Consider the following 18,033-nt stretch of genomic DNA (forward strand, 5'->3'; position numbering starts at 1 on the left):
GTTATGTTAATATTAGATTTGTATCTGTTTTGGCACCTGACTGGCTCTCCTGCCCACACCCCTTAATTCTGACATATACTTTGTTATGGTTGAGAATATTAGGCTCCTCTGCCTATTCACTCCTTGACCATTTATTTAAAAAATGTCATGTGCCATATAGTGATATATGTAGCTTTGCTCAAAGTACTGCATTTTCATGTTGGGGAACAGTAACTTCTATCTGATTTGACTATCTTAGTTACTCTGACAACAGTGGGTTCAAACTGATTGCTATTTTTAATCCAATTTTTCAAAAACAGACTGAGGGCGAAATTCACCTCTGTGCTGTTGTGTATCCCAAGGCTCACATACCACTTAAGTCCCACATCAAAATTTGTACCTAACTTTTTTCAAATGCAATCATTTTAATATGCAAATCCTTCAGTTTACACACCTAAATGGGACTTGTGGAAATAAGGTAGTTGGAACTAAATTTCTGAATTGTTCACACTCAGAAGGTGGTGTCATATTTAGAGGTCAGGTTTACATCTTTGAAAAATTGGCCTTCTAGATTTGAGGTTGATAGTAACAAATTCAGATGCCTTTGTTTACTTAAGTATTATGTACACAAGTATTATTTGAAGGTAATCTTAATTCCCCCCTCTCTTTTTTTATATAAAGAGCAATTAAACATACTGCTTTTTGAGCTGTCACAAAGGCTACACAAGGCTCTTTCCAAAGTGAACACATCATTTTGCAAGTCAGTGAAAGGTGGGCGAGAAGAAAGTAAGGAAAACTGTGTTCCACTCTGCAATCACAATCATCCAGCAAAGCTTGTTATGGTTAAAAAAGAAGGTCAAAATAAGGTGCTGTTTGTTTCTTTTTTATGGTACTTAGATTATATTCTATTAACAAATTAAAATGATTATATTGTGAAGATCAGTGTTAGTCTCAATTTGATTATTAATATATCATCTATAAACATTTTATTTACACACATATATAATTAACTTGAGACTTGAGTTTCTAAATCTATAAATTTGCTAAATATCAGATTGAATTCTGTGGATAGTGATGAAAGACAGTTAGTACACAATTACATAACATAAGAATGGCCATACTGGGTCAGACCAAAGGTCCATCCAGCCCAGTATCCTGTCTACCGACAGTGACCAGTGCCAGGTGTCCCAGAGGGAGTGAACCTAACAGGTAATGATCAAGTGATCTCTCTCCTGCCACCTATCTCCACCGTCTGACAAACAGAGGTAGGGACACCATTCCTTACCCATCCTGGCTAATAGCCATTAATTGACTTAATTTATGAATTTATCTAGTTCTCTTTTAAACCCTGTTATAGTCTTAGCTTTCACAACCTCCTCAGGCAAGGAGTTCCACAGGTTGACTGTGTGCTGTGTGAAGAACTACAGAAATGAGTGATTCTGGGAAGCTGCTTGGTTTTCCAGCAGGTTTATGGAGCTTACTGAAAAAGCAGATTTGTTCTTTTATTTGAATAGCATCCAATATGGGCCAGCAAATTTAGATTGATTTGCATTTTCAAAATAAAATGTTGATGGTTTATCTTTGTTCTAGGGTCGCCTTTTTTATACCTGTGATGCCCCAAAAACTGACCAGTGTAAATTTTTCAAGTGGATAGAAGAAGTGAACCCAGGACAGCTAAAATCCAGACACAGTCTAGTGCTTCATGATATAAAAAGTATTGGAGCTTACCTCAGATGTCAAAAGATTTCTCTCTATGAGGACTGCCAGCTTTTGGTGAGGTATAGTGGAATACAAAATATACTTCACAGGGCACTATAAGAGTTAACATTTGTAAATACCCACGTATAAATGTTCTGCTGCTGTAATTCCATTAACCTCAGTGGAATTATACCAGCAGAGAATCTGGCCCACGTTCACCATCTTTTCTAATGAGGTAATGATTCTGTGGGGACATTTTAAGAAGTTCAGACTGAGAAAGAAATACAGCAGTGCATTTCCTTTCTTCATCAGTCTTGTGAAAACATTATTGGGTACCAGCAATTTGATAAATCATTTAAGCCCCTTCTGATTGTCGTTTGTTACCATTTGTGTAACTTTTCCCATAAATACATTCTGTTTGGGAAAATTTAACAAAATCCACTCAGTAAAGCCGAATTGGAAATGTTCTTTGGTAAGCATCTTTGCCAGCCAGTTTCTCCAGAATTTAAGCTTGCAACTTTGCAGGCTGTGGTGAATAATCAGCTAAACAGAACTCCCAGTGTGATGCTGTAGCCAGAAGAGCTGCTTCAAGGATGCATAAACAGGGGAGCTTGAGAAGAAGTGGAGAGGTAGCAAAGAAAAACTTGTGAATGTGAACATGAATTTACAACAAAGGGTGGCAATAAAGGTGTGAATTGCCTGAATCCCAGATCTTGGCTCTAGCAGTGGGATTATGATGGGGGAAGTAAAATTCCACCTCAGTTTATTGCATTTTATATTAAACAGCTCTTCTACAAGTGCTCTCTCCATTAAAGTGATTAAAATGGGATATTTCATTGGCCGGCAAATTGCTGCAGCCTCTTCACCAGATAAGAATTCCCAGTGTTGACTGGGTGACTAATAGCGGCATATTGAGCTTTTCATTTTCAGAAAAACAGGTTCATTGTGGCCCAGTTTGGTAGTAACTAAAAGTCATTACCATTTGAAACTTCACCTGGACATTTGCCAATGGTGAATGTGAAACATTCCCTAACAAGTTGTGGGGGTCTAAGCCATCAATTTCTGTAGACCTCAAGCTGTCAATTTTAAAAATAAACAAAAACCAACCTAAATCTAGTCCTCCTGGCTTTGGAGATTACCTTCAGTTAACATCAGGAAGTTTAAAACGACTGCATGGTGTTTTCTGAGTCAGCAGACAGCCAACACTAGTGCTTTCACAGCAATCCATTTGAAACCCTGCAGGCAATTGTCAAAGTTTCATGCTGCTGCTGAAATTTATGGGCAGCAGCAGAGGCAGCTGCCCAAGAAGTTCATGATTACTCTATAGGTAAAATGCATAGATTTGATAATGGATAGAAAATTAAGGATAGTCTTGAAACAAACCATTAAGTGAAAAATATTTTTCATTTTTGTAGAAATTGCAAATTGTTTATAAAGTTTTCCAAACAGCTCGAAAAATTAGGCTTAATATGTCATGTGTGCCTTGCTACTGAAGTCATATAGCAAAGGAAAACAAATTTAACACTAAATGTTTATGTTCTCAAAGTTAATGCTTTCATATTCAGCTACGCAACTAATAGCAAAGGGGAAAATGTTACATTCCCATTTCTTGCCTGGTTAATTAGGTGGGAAGGTAAGAAATATCAATGAAGTATCTCTTAATAGGTATAAATGTTTCATAAACTCTTCAAAGGAGAGAGAAAACTGCAAAAGTCATTAAAATATTTTAATATTTTTGCTGTTATTTGACAAGACTGATTTGTTTCATATGGTGAATCAGAAATCTGCCAGATTTTCACTTAGATTACATACTGACTCTTGAAGTAATTTTTTTTTTTAAAAACAGAAGAGCCTTTGATGTTCAAAGAAAACATTGTAGTAAGCTAAAGAAATTGATGATTGCAAATGCCAAATTTGATGGGGATTCTAAAAGCAAGTTATATCTTAAATTGAGCAGAAAGGAGTACTCCTCTGTATACAGCAAAGGTAAGTGAATCTGAGTATCTCAGTGTCAGGTCTAATACAGGTTCCTGTTTTGTCTCTAAAGTGGTCTTCTAAAGCATTTATCACAGCACAGAAAAAACTCAAATCCATCAGTCTTGACAAGCAATGAAGCTTAGTTCAGATTTTAGAAAGGTAGCTAGATGTATTGTTAAGTTTGTTCATGATTACAAAAGCAAAAACTTTGAAAACCATAGAGTCAGGAATAGTTAGTTTTTGAATGGGGAGCCTTTAAGAAAAGCTCAGGTCATAGAAATTAGTGTAGGTTATTCAATAGGTGTCACTCTTCTTTCTGAACTGGTTCAGACCTAGTGACCCATTGCCATGTTAGGGATTAGTGTTCTGCTAGAGGAACTGCCTTTCAATGAAGAGATATATATATATATATCAAGGGTCTTGACCACTGTGGTCATTAAAGAACTTTTCACAAGGTCAAGGAAGTTGTCTGCCCTGGTGCTACAATCATATTACGTTTTTGATAATTACATCCTGCCTACCTAAAGTTCTCTGTAGTTTCATTTGGCAAAGGTATTTTTCACTTCTTGACTTAAATTATTTAATGTTGTAGTCCCCTGTTTGACAGCTATTGCATTCCACTTGAGTGGGCTGCACTTCAATGGTAGATGAGGTGTTTCTCATATCTACCTAACTTACACACTTTGAGATTTTTCTAATTGAAAGACAGAATATAACTATATAGGACAAATCTTCTGAAATGTACATGCACATTTGCCTCTGCATATACTAGGTACATCAGTACTCTAAAGTGTACTCAGGAGTCAGGGTTTGCATTTACAGATACTGAAATTCTGTGTGGACAAACCTCTTACTTGCATACATTGAAGTACTTGTGTGACAGAACTGGGTGAGGGCAACTGTGTTTATACCTGCACAGTTCAGAAAACTTGGCTTTTAACACAATTCATAATCCCCCTTTCTATGTTCTCCATTGTATGGCAAATGGAGAATGTAATTACATTTTAAGCTCATAGTGTATGGCAAAGAATGTATAGAGCTTTTGCAGGCTTCAGCTTGTGTCACTCTTTTCTGCCAGCATAGTACCCTTTAAGGGAGCAGAGGAAAATATTTGTCTACTGTACAAAATGAAAAACCAGATTTTGACAACCTAAACCATGATGAGTAGCACCTTACTTACCAAGTAGTTCCTTAGACTTCATTGGGACTACATGTCTACACCGACACTTTCGTCGCTAAAACTTGTGTCTCTCAGAGGTGCGACAAAAGTTTAAACGACAAAAAGCACCGGTGTGGACAGTGCTTCATTGGCCGGAGCGACTGCCTCTCGTTGGAGGTGGTTTTATTTGGTCACTGGGAGAACTCTTTCCCTCAGATAAAGAGTGGCTACACAGCACACCTTACAACAGTGCAGCTGCACCATTGTAAGGTGCACAGCGTAGACATAGCCCAAGAGTATCAGAATCTCGCGTTAAGAGGATTTTTGTGTTTTACTGTTCTTTAGCAAAATAGCTGCTAAGTATAATTGTAGTCTGGTTTAGCGGCTGGCAGTGATTACTGTTTCTTTTAACAATTTGTCTGAAATCCAAATAATGTGAAAATAATTAAAAAAAACCTTTAGATTAGTCGGAAGTCAGTTGATACTAGTTACCATAGGGAAAAACCTTTAGTACATTTGTTGTGTGCTTACTGTAATTCATGGTAAGTAAAGAAGGTATTAAGAAGCTTGTGAATTATCTGATTACTCCCTTTCAAATGACTGTACCAACAAATCTTTTGAATTTTAAGCCTTTCCCCTCTTTATTTTAAAGAGTATTAATGGCTTAATTTGCAAAATAATGAATGTTGAGTATTTTTAAAAGCCTGCAATAGCAGAAACTTAAGTGAAATAAATTGATCTATTGTTTTGACAGATGACCTTTGGGTTGTTTCAAAGACTCTATTCTTTGAATCCCTGGACACTTTCATTGCATGTAGTGCTTTCTTTGGACCATCATCTAGCAATGAAGTTGAATTATTGCCTCTGAAAGGCTATTATCCCTCAAATTGGTGTTCAAATAGTAAGTTTTATCCCGAAGAATTTTTTAATGCATCAATAGACCAATACTTATAAGAATATCTGAGATGGGATGAGGAATGGGGTGACTATTTCTCAAACTTTATTATGAATTATTTTTGATTAGCCAACTGTGCAAAGTATTATTTTCAGGTCAGTCATTTAAACAATTCCTTACTGGTTGAGCAATGAGCTGGTATATTTTTTATATTAAAATACTCTATGGGAGCCCTTTTCATAAGCCCCCATCAGAATTAATATATTTTCAAAAATGAAAACATTTAACATTGGTTTTTGAGTTGAAATGCCGATGCAGCCGTTGGTTCAGTGTTCTCTTTTCTTCGGGATCTTAAATATCACGTCAATATTCAGTATGTTCTTTTATGGAGCAGGACAGAAGCCTACACCTGTTGACACTATTTTTATACAACTTTAAGCGTGTACACAAATACAGAATTCAAGAGTTATGTTTTCAATAGCTTTGATAACCCAGGTACACTGCACATGCTTTATATACCAAGTTATTAATCTTCAGTCTATTAAATTAGTAAGAAATATCACTGTATATGTGTGCAATGTGGCCAAGCTAACATTTCTATCCTAGCCAGGCGCCCAAAATTCAATGGGAGTTTTGCCCTGTGTGAGAACCACCAGACTGGGCCCTTAACTCTTCTAGTGTGTCTAGCTTTGCAATTTTAATGTTTTAGTATAAGGTTCCACATTTATTCATTTTCCTTTTAGATTTTAAAATGGGGGGGGGAAAAACCCCATCTGTGGCATTGAAGTAGCGCTATTTCATACCACTTTGATCAATTACAAAGCTGAAAACCTGAATGGAGATGTTAACCTAAACATGTCTAAAGATACAATAACATTATAAGCTATTTAAAAGTAAGACACTAGATTTAAAAAACAAATTTTCTTCATTGAGGTCTAGCTACATAAACTTGAAATTTTAAGGTGTAGCTATTTTAAGGTGTAGCTATTTTTGTATTATCCATATGCAACAAAGTTTACATTTTCCCATAATAAAATGTAGTTCCTCCCCATTTGGTTAGTTCAGAAAAGCGTAATGGAATTTGCTAGTTCTTAAATATTTTTGAGCTGAAATCAAGCACAAAATGTTTTTCCATCATTTTTTAAGACTGAAGAAAGACTAAAGGTAAAATAGATGTTATGGCTTTAATTGCAACATTCATACTGCAGATAAATGGAACAACTTTCAGGACTTGTGTGGGCTACTGTTGGAAGATGCTTAAATGTGAACTTTTGTTTTTGTTATCTTCTCATTTTATTGTAGTTTTCGTTGGGTAAAGTTTTTCATTGCGTAGTTTGTAAAATATACCTCAGAGTGAGTCTACACTAGTAAACTATGCACTAAAAATAATCTGCAGACTAAGGATATGTCTAAACTGCAGTTAGACACCATAGCTGGCTCGTTGCCAGTTGACTTGAGCTAAGAGGCTGTTTAATTGCAGTGTAGAGATTCAGACTTGGCCGGGAACCTCCCACCTAGCAGGGGCCTAGAGCCTGGGTTCCAGTCTGAGCCCAAATATCTACACGGCAGTTGGACAGCCGCTTAGTCTGAGCCCCATGAGCGTGATTCATCTGGCACAGACCAGCTGCAGGTGTCTAGTTGTGGTATAGACATACCTTGAGTTTAATTATTCTGCACAAACACTGCCGCCACATGCTAAAAAGAATGAGCTATTTAGCTGATCGAAGATTGCTGTCTACGCATTGTAATTCATGCTATGAAAAAGAACTCCACCTATAAGAGATTTTTACAAAATGGAAATGAAGCTGGTCTGTTGTTGAATAATGAACTTTTTAAAAGTTCATCTCCTAAACTCCATAGCCAATGACATAGTTTCCTTAAAATATTAGGGGAAATGCTGAGATTTTGAATCTAGGTTTCCATCCTTGAAGGATTTTCATGCCAGAGCTAGAAATCCCTCAAAATAATGGGTTTAAAGGAAATTCTTGTTGATCTTTTGCTCTAGAATCATAGGTTAGACATTGTAAAGTATTCAGTTTGGCTTCTATTACAGCAGGGAAAGTTATTTATGCAGCATTAGAAATGAATTACTAGGCTGTTTTCTGTGGCTGATTACACTTTGTAACCTCTTTTGTAATCTTTCCAGTGATTGTTCACGCCTTGCTGGTTTGTAATGCTAGCACTGAGCTCACAACTTTGAGAAATATGCTGGAGTACTTCAATCCAGCTACGGTACCACTAATGAAATACCTACTAAAAATGCAAGTATAAGTAACCACTGTGCGTGCACACTGTCTCGTGTGTGTTTTACAAGCTTTAATTTGTGTTTACTGGACAAAAAGTAGGTGTGAAAAAAAAGCTGGAAAATATGGCACTATAAATCATGTATAGTTGCACCTAATGTCACACTTCAGTTTTCATTAATTTATGATGCAAGTAATTCCTTGCTTAAATTTCGTTCAAGGATTTGAAGTATTTGTTTAGATTTACATACACCTATGCCCCCACCCCTTATAACTTGGAGATTAATATTAGACTCTTAACGATCACTGGATTATGAAACTTTATAATACAAGTTTAATGTCAAAGTCAGTGACCATTCTAATTTAATGGAAACAGCCTTTATATTCCATTAATTAATCTTCCAGTATTTCCTCCCTACATTTGTAACATAGGAACAAATTCATGCCAAGGGTAAAAAATGTTCTGAGTAGTCACAAGGTAGTTTGTTCAGTGTATAAGACAATTGCAATGATCTCATTAAAGTTATCATTCACATGTATAATGACTTGTTTAACCATATGGAAATATAGACCACTGATAAAACTTATAAACCACATGTACAGTACAAATGCATAGATATGCAAACTTGTATGCCACAAACTTCAGATAACTCTATCCTTCACTCAAGAGAAGTGTCAGAAAAACATGCAGGACTAAGAAATCACAGGAAGATTAGATTTAAAATATATATATATATATTCCCTAGTGGGGAAAAAGGGGGAGGGGAAGAAGAGAGCCAAACTAACAGCCATAACCCTAAGACTCATGAGGTGGCTTGTATTGATAAGCATACCAGTAACTTTTAAAACTTTGTGAGATTATGTTTAGCAAACAGAAAATCTTTGGCCCAAATAAGCAGTGATGGTAAGGTTTATTTAAAAAAAAAATAAAAATGACAGTGGGTTTTTTAAACCAAATTGATATTTAGAATATTTGTAACAGAATAGGAAAATATTTGGCAGCCATATAAAGATTTACTATATTTCAAAATAGAAGAAAGTTAAGAAAAATAATGCATGAATTTGGGATATAATTTAAATATACAACGATGAAAGTGAAAATATTTCCTCCTTTTTTAACTTGAAGATCTGTTGAAAGTGTACTTTAGTTTTGACTTGCTGTTTTAAGGGGAGGGAATCAAAGTAATTTTACATGTATGCACACACCCCTAAAATCATGTGACTATAAGTTATGTATAGATGCATTTTGTTGAAAATGGTCTGAATTTACTGATCTTTCAACTCTTGTGTTTTTCTTAGGCCTTTCAGAGCCGAACATGCTAACAGAGTCAACAAAAGAAAATTTATTCCGCCAGCTTTAAATACCAAGACCACAATGATGTGTGGACTTCTCAGTCCAGAAGTAACACTAGGATTAGCCAGAAAGATGATCCAGACATTCCAGCTGAACCCAGATCAAGCTTCAGCACTGATTCAAATAGCTCAGATGATGGGATCACATGAAAATGATGTACAAATGGAAAAACAGCAGGCCTTCCCTATCACAATCATACATGGTAAAAAGCAAATAAAAACAGCCCTTATTTTTATTGACTGATCCTTTGAGCCCCTTTACTGTACACGCAAGCAGCCAAAGAGATGCTAGATGACTTGATCTGTGTATGACTTGATCATACAAGTTGATGTGATGCTATTGTTAGTGGAATATTCATGTCTAAATTCTTTAAATGCTGACATAGATTGTACAACTATCATAGGTTCCACTCCATTTGGAATACCCTATAGTGAAGGATATCTTCATGCCCAGTTTAATGCTGGTTAATTTCAAACTAAACCAAATGGAAGTTAATGGAAGCCCCTATACATAGAATGTCTTAGCTGGTTCGTAAAACTACTGCCCTCTCCTTTTGCAAATCTTTCTTGAAGATCCACTTCTTCCATGAGGCCTACAGGAAACATGCTGATTAAGGCTTTGATTCCACTTCAGGATCAGCAGCACAGTCGCCTGTGCCCTTGCAGCATCCCACTAAGTTCCGTAGGACTCTGCATGAACTCTGGGTTCCATGTTAGCAGATGCAATTGCAGAGTCAGGATTTGTTTCTTTTGCTTATTCATTCTATCAATTTATCTAATATAAAAAGGGCTTTTTGCTCCATTGTGCTGTACACTGCTAAATAATCACAGAATCTGCTTGCCAATAGCTTTGTCCTTGATCTTCTACTCTTCCCTACTGTCTTTTTGCCCTCTTGCTGCATTGTATCCAAACAGTTTGTAAACTCCTTAGTTCAGAGATCTTATTTTTAATCTGTATTGGGAGGTACATATCTTAGTCTTGGGACCTATTAAAATAAACAACATTTATAATAATGTTATCATCAGTAGTACTTTGGATCAAGCTGCCTATTTTTTTAAATTTGTGTTATGCTGTCAGCACATGCATCTGTTTATAATTTATTCCATTTGTAGAGTAACTCAGGTCCCAGTTCTCTTCTCCTTTCTAAATATCTGCCTACAGTCCCTTTGGGGCATAATACACACCTTGTGGACAATCACTTTGCATTTGCTTTTGAGAGGATTCCTGCCTTAGTAACTGTCAAGCATTCTCTTTTTCTAAACATTTCAGATAATTAATGCAAGATGTAGGCCTACGAGATTCCCCACACCTATTGGTTGCTCATGTAGCTGTCTGCTTCCCCAGGAAGCACTGAGAGAAAGATCAAGCCATAATACTTCAAGAACTAATTTCAATAAAAAAATTAAATTATGTTTCCTTGAAATAATTCATTTGTAACCTTGGATTTTCTCCCAAAATACTAGGAGTTTTTGGAGCTGGAAAGAGCTATTTGCTGTCTGTTGTGGTCTTGTTCCTGGTACAGTTATTTGAAAGCAGTGAAGCAGCTGAAGGCACAAGACCAACCCCATGGAAACTTCTGATTGCTTCTTCCACTAATGTTGCTGTTGACAGGGTACTTCTTGGGTAGGTAACATTGAATTAAAAGGATTCTAGACTTTTTGCTACATAGGTAGCAAATGACATTTCTTTTTGTCTGTGTGTATGTATGTTTGTTTGTATGTGTATTATAGTGGCACATTTGCCCTGTTAGACTTAATTGTGTTACTTTTTCCAGTATAAACCCTTTGGGCTAGATTATGTCCTTCTCTTCTCTTGTAACGGCTCTTGCTCCTCCCACTCTATACCTAGAGCAGCTCACCTGAGCTCAAGGACTTCGTAAGTCCAGCAGTGTTAACTGTGCAAAGCTAAGTTTAAACTAACCTCCAGCAGACTTGGTCAGTCACGGAGGAGAGGCACATTACAGTCTCTTCAGGTGTGGCACAGCCGCCATACCTGACACTCCCCTGTGCTCAGGGAGCTTCAGGAAGCACTATGCCCAGAGTGGCTAATGGATTGGGAATCTCAAGGCAGAAGGAGTGATGCTGAAAGATGAGAGGGGTGATTTGGAGATGGGAAAAGTTAGAGTGTAAACAATTCATGGTGAACACCAGGTCAAATGAGTGACCAAATCAGCAGGAAGTGGGAGCAGCAAGAGGCTTTCAGATAAGGGGGAAGTCAGTATGAGTATTAAAGTCACTAAGAATAAGACAAGGGGACTGAGGAAAGGGAAAACCAGCCAGAGTCAAAGGAGAAAGTACCTTAGAAGAATGATTGACTGCAACCCAAAGTAAGGTGGGGAAGTTAGACAACACACTTCAAAGGAAGTGACTGTGTGAGAGAGTGGGGCTGGAAACTATAGAAAGAAGAGAGCAGCAGCATCTAGCACACAAAGCGTGTGAGAAGGCAAAGAGAAGAGGGCAGATACGGACAAAGGAAAACAGCCAGGTTTTGTGATGACAAACATACATAGGTAGCAGAATATTAAGAGTTTGTCTACCAAGTTAGTGTTGTTGCTAAGTGGAGCAAGGGGAGTAGAAGAGTTGGGAGGAAGAGGGAGAATAGAATGAATGAAGTTAAGTGGTAGGTGTGAAGACAGGAGGAGAACAAGCAGAAATAAAAGGGGACAGGATTAAAGAGAGACACCAGCAGCAGTGATGAGTATTAGAAGGAAGTGAGCATGAGTGTAGGATTGAGAGATCAACAAGAGGAGCCAGGATGGGAAGGAAGTTGGTGAGATTAAGGTTTGTGGGAGCAAGTGATGGGGATGAAAGGAGGGATAAGGAGCAGGTAACAGGATGCAGGTGAAGAGTGCTTTTGGGAGGACCATTATACAAGTATCAAGTACTATGAGAAATAATTAAAATTAATCTATTCTTGTCAAAATAAATGAACAATGCATATTTTGTAGTTCATGGCATTACTTCACGTGATAAATTAGCTGTAAAAAAGTTTGTGTTAAATCAATGTTTTGATTATCTGTCACTCTTAAGAGCAGTCATTTTCCATGCAAGTTTTGCATTTTGTTCCATTTCTACAATAAATGTCTTGCATCTTTTTTTCAAAGTCTACTAGATCTTGGATTTGAGGACTTTATCAGGGTTGGAAGTGTTAGAAAAATTGCCAAGCCAGTTCTTCCTTACAGGTAAAAGGCTTAAGATCTTCAGAGGACTGAATAGATCACACAATTGATAGTAGTAAGTGGTACTGTAAGGTGATGGCTGTGAAGGCTATGGAAATATGATTTTAATGTGTCTTTCACTATCTCTTGCAGAGCAGTTGATTTTACAGAAAATGTAATAGTTGTAATGGCTTATAGTTTGTAATCAAAACAGTCTTATATAGCAGTATTAATCTAAAATAGTTTGGGTTTTAGACATCTGTTTAAAAGTTGGTATGATTTAAGCAGAAGTGATCTAGATAGCATTTTCTGTGCCATTTAAGTTAAAGTATAGCATGAACTGAAGAGATCTTGGAAAACTGTTCAGTTACTCAGAATTGCCAGCTGAGTGTCACACAGATATCATTTATAAACATGCCTGCATAAGAATGAAAAACAAGCTCCTCAGTTCTAATCCAGACTGCAGCTGACTTGCTATGTGGCTTTGGGCACTCATGACTTATGTTTGTGTCTTCCATTATACAATGGAGAGAATCTTACCTATCTCACATGGATATTGTGAAGATTTACAAACATTAACTAAAATCAATCATACTGAAGTAGTGAATAGGACTATTTTTATATACTTCCTGCATTTGAGTGCTAAAAGCAGTTATATTCATTATTCATAACTCATTTCAAAATATTTTTAAAGCTTACATGCTGGCTCCGGCAGTGAAAATGAACAATTAAAAGAACTGCTTGCCATGATGAAAAAAGATTTAACTCCTGCAGAAAAAATATATGTGAGGAAGAGTATTGAACATCATAAGCTGGGAACCAATAAAGCTATTCTGCAACAGGTACTAAACAGTGATCGAAAGAAGAGAGAATAAACATTTTAGAAATCTTTACTTGAGAGGCCAAGCATGTATAAACCGGCAGTCCCCTCTGATGTCTGATGCTGTCAAGGCCTTATACTGGTATAGAATGAGAGATATACCCTAGACCCTGACAAGTTTTTTCCGATATACTTTAGTAAATGACGCTTGTATGACTGAGTCCTACTTTAAATGTATTGAAGAAAAGGAATCACAAGATAAGAGGGTCCTCTGAAACCTTAAATGCAATATAAAAGATTTACTTGTGTGGGAGGGGGCAAAACTGTTAACGCAGCTTTGAAGAAGTGTGTGTACCAGGAGATGTTAGAGTAGAAGTTGAAATTCAGTCTTTGGTATCTGTATACCACAGTGATGGGTACACTAGAAATGCCTAGATAGATAGAAATTTAATTATGTAACTTATGCTATCATGGCAGTGGTAGCAATGTATTTGTGTAGGTTATTAAATCTCTTTCCTCCCCCGTCCCCCCCATCACAAAGGTGAGAGTGGTTGGAGCAACCTGTGCTGCCTGCCCATTCCCTTCCATGAATAACCTTAAGTTTCCTGTGGTGGTACTGGATGAGTGCAGTCAGATGACAGAACCTGTTTCTCTCCTTCCCATTGCAAGGTACAAATCAACGGTTTACATTTCTATTTAGCTATGACCTTTAGCGAATAGTGACACCTTTAAATAACAATCACACTTTAGTATTTCAAGAACATAATTAATTTACTCTCATAAAGAAAACAGACAAATTCTGGACGAGTATGCATTAGTGGACACCTATTTAATTCAGTTGACAAAGGAGGGATGTGAATTGGTGGATTCGTAAAAGCTCCAGGGAGTTCATCATGAATACGACTTGGCCCTCCAGCTACGCCCCAAATTCCACATGTCACCAAGCCATTGCCTGAGGGGCCAGGATGATCTCACCATTACCGAAGAGGTGGGGAGAAGAAAAAGGATACTAAAGAGAATGTTGGAGTACCTTTAAAAGGGGTGTATATCATTACTGAGTTTACCATCATCTACAAATGAAGTCTTTAGCCCCACTTCCTATAAATTATCTTACCTCTCAGGCAGGTCCAAGGTTTCCTAGGGAGGCAAGCCCCAACCTGGGCCCAACTTTTCCTAAACTGAGAACATTTTCCCCCAGGTGATTTTGTTTTCTTCTCCTTCCCCTTTCTGGCACCGCTTTGCCACCTTGGAACTCCTTCAGTGTCCCAGTCTCCTTGGATGTTGCCTCTCCTTCTGGCTTCCCTCAGAAGGTGTTAGGTCTGACTTACATAGGCCCAGACTCCTCCTACTCTTAGCAGCCCCTAAGAGGTTAATTGGCATCACCTGCTTGTGGGGTTGGGTTTTGTTTTTTTTTCTTTCTCCCCACATTTGACAGTTCACTCTGTCACAAGGTGTTAATAGAAGAGGAACCCAGTACAAAGCAAACTGCTAATTATAAAGAGAACCACATTGTAAAATGAATTAATTACAGTACTTATAACAATTAGAATTTGTGTTTTGGATTTTCATTGGAATGCTGATTGCAGGTTTGAGTGTGAAAAGCTGATTCTAGTTGGAGACCCTAAGCAGCTTCCACCAACTATTCAAGGGTCTGAAGGTGCTCATGATAATGGATTGGAGCAGACTCTCTTTGACCGGCTTTGCTTGATGGTATGTGCTGCTAAACACATCATTTAAAAAGATATGGGATGAAACCCAGGCCCTGTTGAATTTAGTGGTGCCAGGATTTCACTCCTATGTTCTCTGAGGCAGTTAATCTAAATGCATCTTAGTGTAAATGTTATTTTAGGAGAATGGTTTTTTTAAAATTGTTTTGTCCAGTTTTTTTTTCTATAAGTATTGCTTATCAGTAATTGAACCCCTCAATTGCCACCCAGCTCCACTCTGCTCCCAGTTCCCACCGCGGCTCTGGTCCTGCTCCAGGCCCCGGCTTCCCATCACGGCTCTGGCCCTGATCTCAGCTCTGGCCCCAGCTCTGGCCCCAGCTCTGGCTTCTGTGGGGGCACAGACCAGATAAGTAAGTGGCGGGGGCGGGGGAGTTTGGGGACCAGTGGATCTAATAAATCTTTTCTATTAGTTGCTTGATTGATATAAATTATTAAGCAATTTCCCAGCAATATATTGCAAAGTGATTAGCAACTAGTTACATTTTCTTCACATTTTTTGTGTTGCATTTCTGTAGGGACACGATGCAGTCTTTCTTAGGACACAGTATCGCTGTCACCCTGCTATTAGTGCTGTAGTCAATGACCTGTTCTATGAAGGAAATCTGTTGGATGGCATTTCAGAGATGGACAGAAGTCCTCTATTGGATTGGCTTCCAGCACTATGTTTCTTTAATGTTAATGGGACAGAGCAGGTAGGTTTTGAAATAACTTCTATAATAGTCAATAGATATCTTGGTTTGGGATTTTACTTGTTAGAGTTTTTGCATTATCGTTGGATGGCTAAATGTTTTTTTTAAATAGACTTTCAGCAGAGCATAATTTGAAATCTCTTTCCCACCTCCAGATTGAAAGAGATAATAGCTTTTATAATATGGCAGAAGTTTATTTTATAATCAAGCTTATCCAGTCTCTGATTGCGAGTGGAATAGAGGGATCCATGATTGGGGTGATTACACTATATAAATCACAGATGTATAAGGTATGTACTATACTTTTCACAAGAAGTGATGACCAGTCAACCATAAATGAGTCCCAATTAAATGTAATACATGGAGGCAAGCAACTGAATATTGACAAAATGTACAAGTGCTTATATACAAATGCTAGAAGTTTAAATACTAAGATTGGTGACCTAGAGTGCCTGGCAGTAAATAAGAATATTAATGTAATAGGCATCCCAGAAACTTGGTGGAATGAGGACATTATGCCTTAGTCTAGTAGAATTATTTTAGTATGTCAACAAGCATGTGGACAATGGTGATCCAGTTGATATTATATAGAGAAAACCTTTGTCAAGGCCCCTCACCAAAGGCTCTTAAGCAAACTAAGAGTCATGGGATAAGAGGGAAGGTCCTATCATAGATCAATAACTGGTTAAAAGATAGGAAACAAAAGGGAGGAATAAATGCTCAGCTTTCACAGTGGAGAGAGGTAAATAGAAGGGTTCCCCCGAGGATCTGTACTGGGACCTGTGCTATTCAACATATTAATAAATGAGCTGGAAAAGGTGATGAACAGTGAGGTGGCAAAATTTGCAGACAATACAAAACTACTTAAAACAGTTAAGTCCAAAAAGACTGCAAAGAGTTACAAAGGGATCTCACGACACTGAGTGACTGGGCAACAAAATGGCAGATGAAATTAATGTTGTTAAGTGCAAAGTAATTTACAATGGAAAAAATAATCCAACTATGCATACAAAATGATGGGGTCTAAATTGGCTCAAGAAAGAGATCTTGGAGTCATTGTGGATAGTTCTCTGAAAACATCTGTTCAGTGTGCAGCAGCAGTCAAAAAAGCTAACAATGCTAGAAACCATTAGGAAAGGGATAGGTAATAAAACAGAAAATATCATGATACCAATATCTAAATCCATTGTACGCCCACACCTTGAATACAATGTACAGTTCTGGTCACCTTGTCTCATTAAAAAGAGACATTAGAATTGGAAGAAGTACAGAAAAGGGCAACAAAAGTGATTAGAGGTATGGAACAGCTTTCCTATGAGAAGAGATTAAAAAGACTGACTGTTCAATTTAGAAAAGAGACGACAAAGGGAGGAAGTGATAGAGGTCTATAAAATCATCAATGGTGTGGAGAAAGTTACAGGAAAGTGTTATTTACCCCTTCACATAACACTAGAACTAGGGATCACTTGATTAAATTAATAAACAGTAGGTTTAAAACAAAGGAAAATACTTCTTTGCACAGTCAGCCTGTGGAACTTTATTGCTGGGGATGTTGTGATGGCCACAAGTATAACTGGGTTACAAAAAGAATAGAAAAATTCATGGAGGATAGGTCCATCAGTGGCTGTTAGCTAAGATGGTCAGGTACCCAACCCCATGCTCTGAGTGTTCCTAAACCTTCACCTGCCAGAAGCTGGGACTGGACAACTGAAATTGCCCTGTTCTGTTCATTCCCTCTAAAGCAGCTTGCACTGGCCACTCTCGGAGGACAGGATACTCACCCTGTATGGCTGTCCTTAAGAAGTTGCAATAAAGCATTTTTCTTCATAATTTAAGTTTCTATTCTTTATTTAAAATGGTAATGTGAATATAGTTTTGTTTCTTCCAAAAGAACAAATCTTGTTATAAACAGTCTTTCTTTGAACTGAGCAATCTGGATTTTTTCCTAGTGGACTCAAAAGTGAAGAAGGAGCGCTAAATAACATTTGATCATAGATAGACCAAAGTTTACATTTACTTTGCTGTTATGCAAATTGCTGTAAATGTGTTTAACTTTGCTAATAGACAAATCAGAAGGATTGTATTAATTCATACAGCTGAGATTCACTGTCTCAGAAGTTTGGTTCATTCCCTCTCCCCAGTGTAATCAGGGTTATAGAAAACTGATTGATAAATACATCAGAACCTCTCTAATTTTAATTAATGGATGGGAAGCCCATTGTGAATTGATGTGTATGCCAGGAATGGAATCATTGTGTCTAACCTGATGCTCTCTATTTAGCAAATGAGGATTTGTATGTCATATGTACCTGTCACTATGTGCTCACAAAGTCTT

The 18,033-nt window shown here is 37.4% G+C and overlaps 1 protein-coding gene across 2 annotated transcripts in view; it reads left to right on the forward strand.

Annotated features, from left to right (window-relative positions):
• ZGRF1 (zinc finger GRF-type containing 1) overlaps window positions 1-18,033 on the forward strand; it is a 49,152-nt gene that overhangs the window by 20,772 nt on the left and 10,347 nt on the right. For both annotated transcript variants that reach the window (XM_045018544.1, XM_045018545.1), the window contains exons 16-28: window positions 661-845; window positions 1,570-1,757; window positions 3,524-3,663; window positions 5,568-5,714; window positions 7,855-7,969; window positions 9,251-9,507; window positions 10,769-10,928; window positions 12,409-12,486; window positions 13,157-13,304; window positions 13,824-13,951; window positions 14,869-14,992; window positions 15,525-15,701; window positions 15,854-15,988. In XM_045018544.1, coding sequence (XP_044874479.1) covers window positions 661-845; window positions 1,570-1,757; window positions 3,524-3,663; window positions 5,568-5,714; window positions 7,855-7,969; window positions 9,251-9,507; window positions 10,769-10,928; window positions 12,409-12,486; window positions 13,157-13,304; window positions 13,824-13,951; window positions 14,869-14,992; window positions 15,525-15,701; window positions 15,854-15,988 — 1,982 coding nt within the window. The remainder of the gene's footprint in view (window positions 1-660; window positions 846-1,569; window positions 1,758-3,523; window positions 3,664-5,567; window positions 5,715-7,854; window positions 7,970-9,250; window positions 9,508-10,768; window positions 10,929-12,408; window positions 12,487-13,156; window positions 13,305-13,823; window positions 13,952-14,868; window positions 14,993-15,524; window positions 15,702-15,853; window positions 15,989-18,033) is intronic.

This window comes from Mauremys mutica, chromosome 5 (assembly GCF_020497125.1).
Source record: "Mauremys mutica isolate MM-2020 ecotype Southern chromosome 5, ASM2049712v1, whole genome shotgun sequence".
Lineage (NCBI taxonomy): Eukaryota > Metazoa > Chordata > Testudines > Geoemydidae > Mauremys > Mauremys mutica.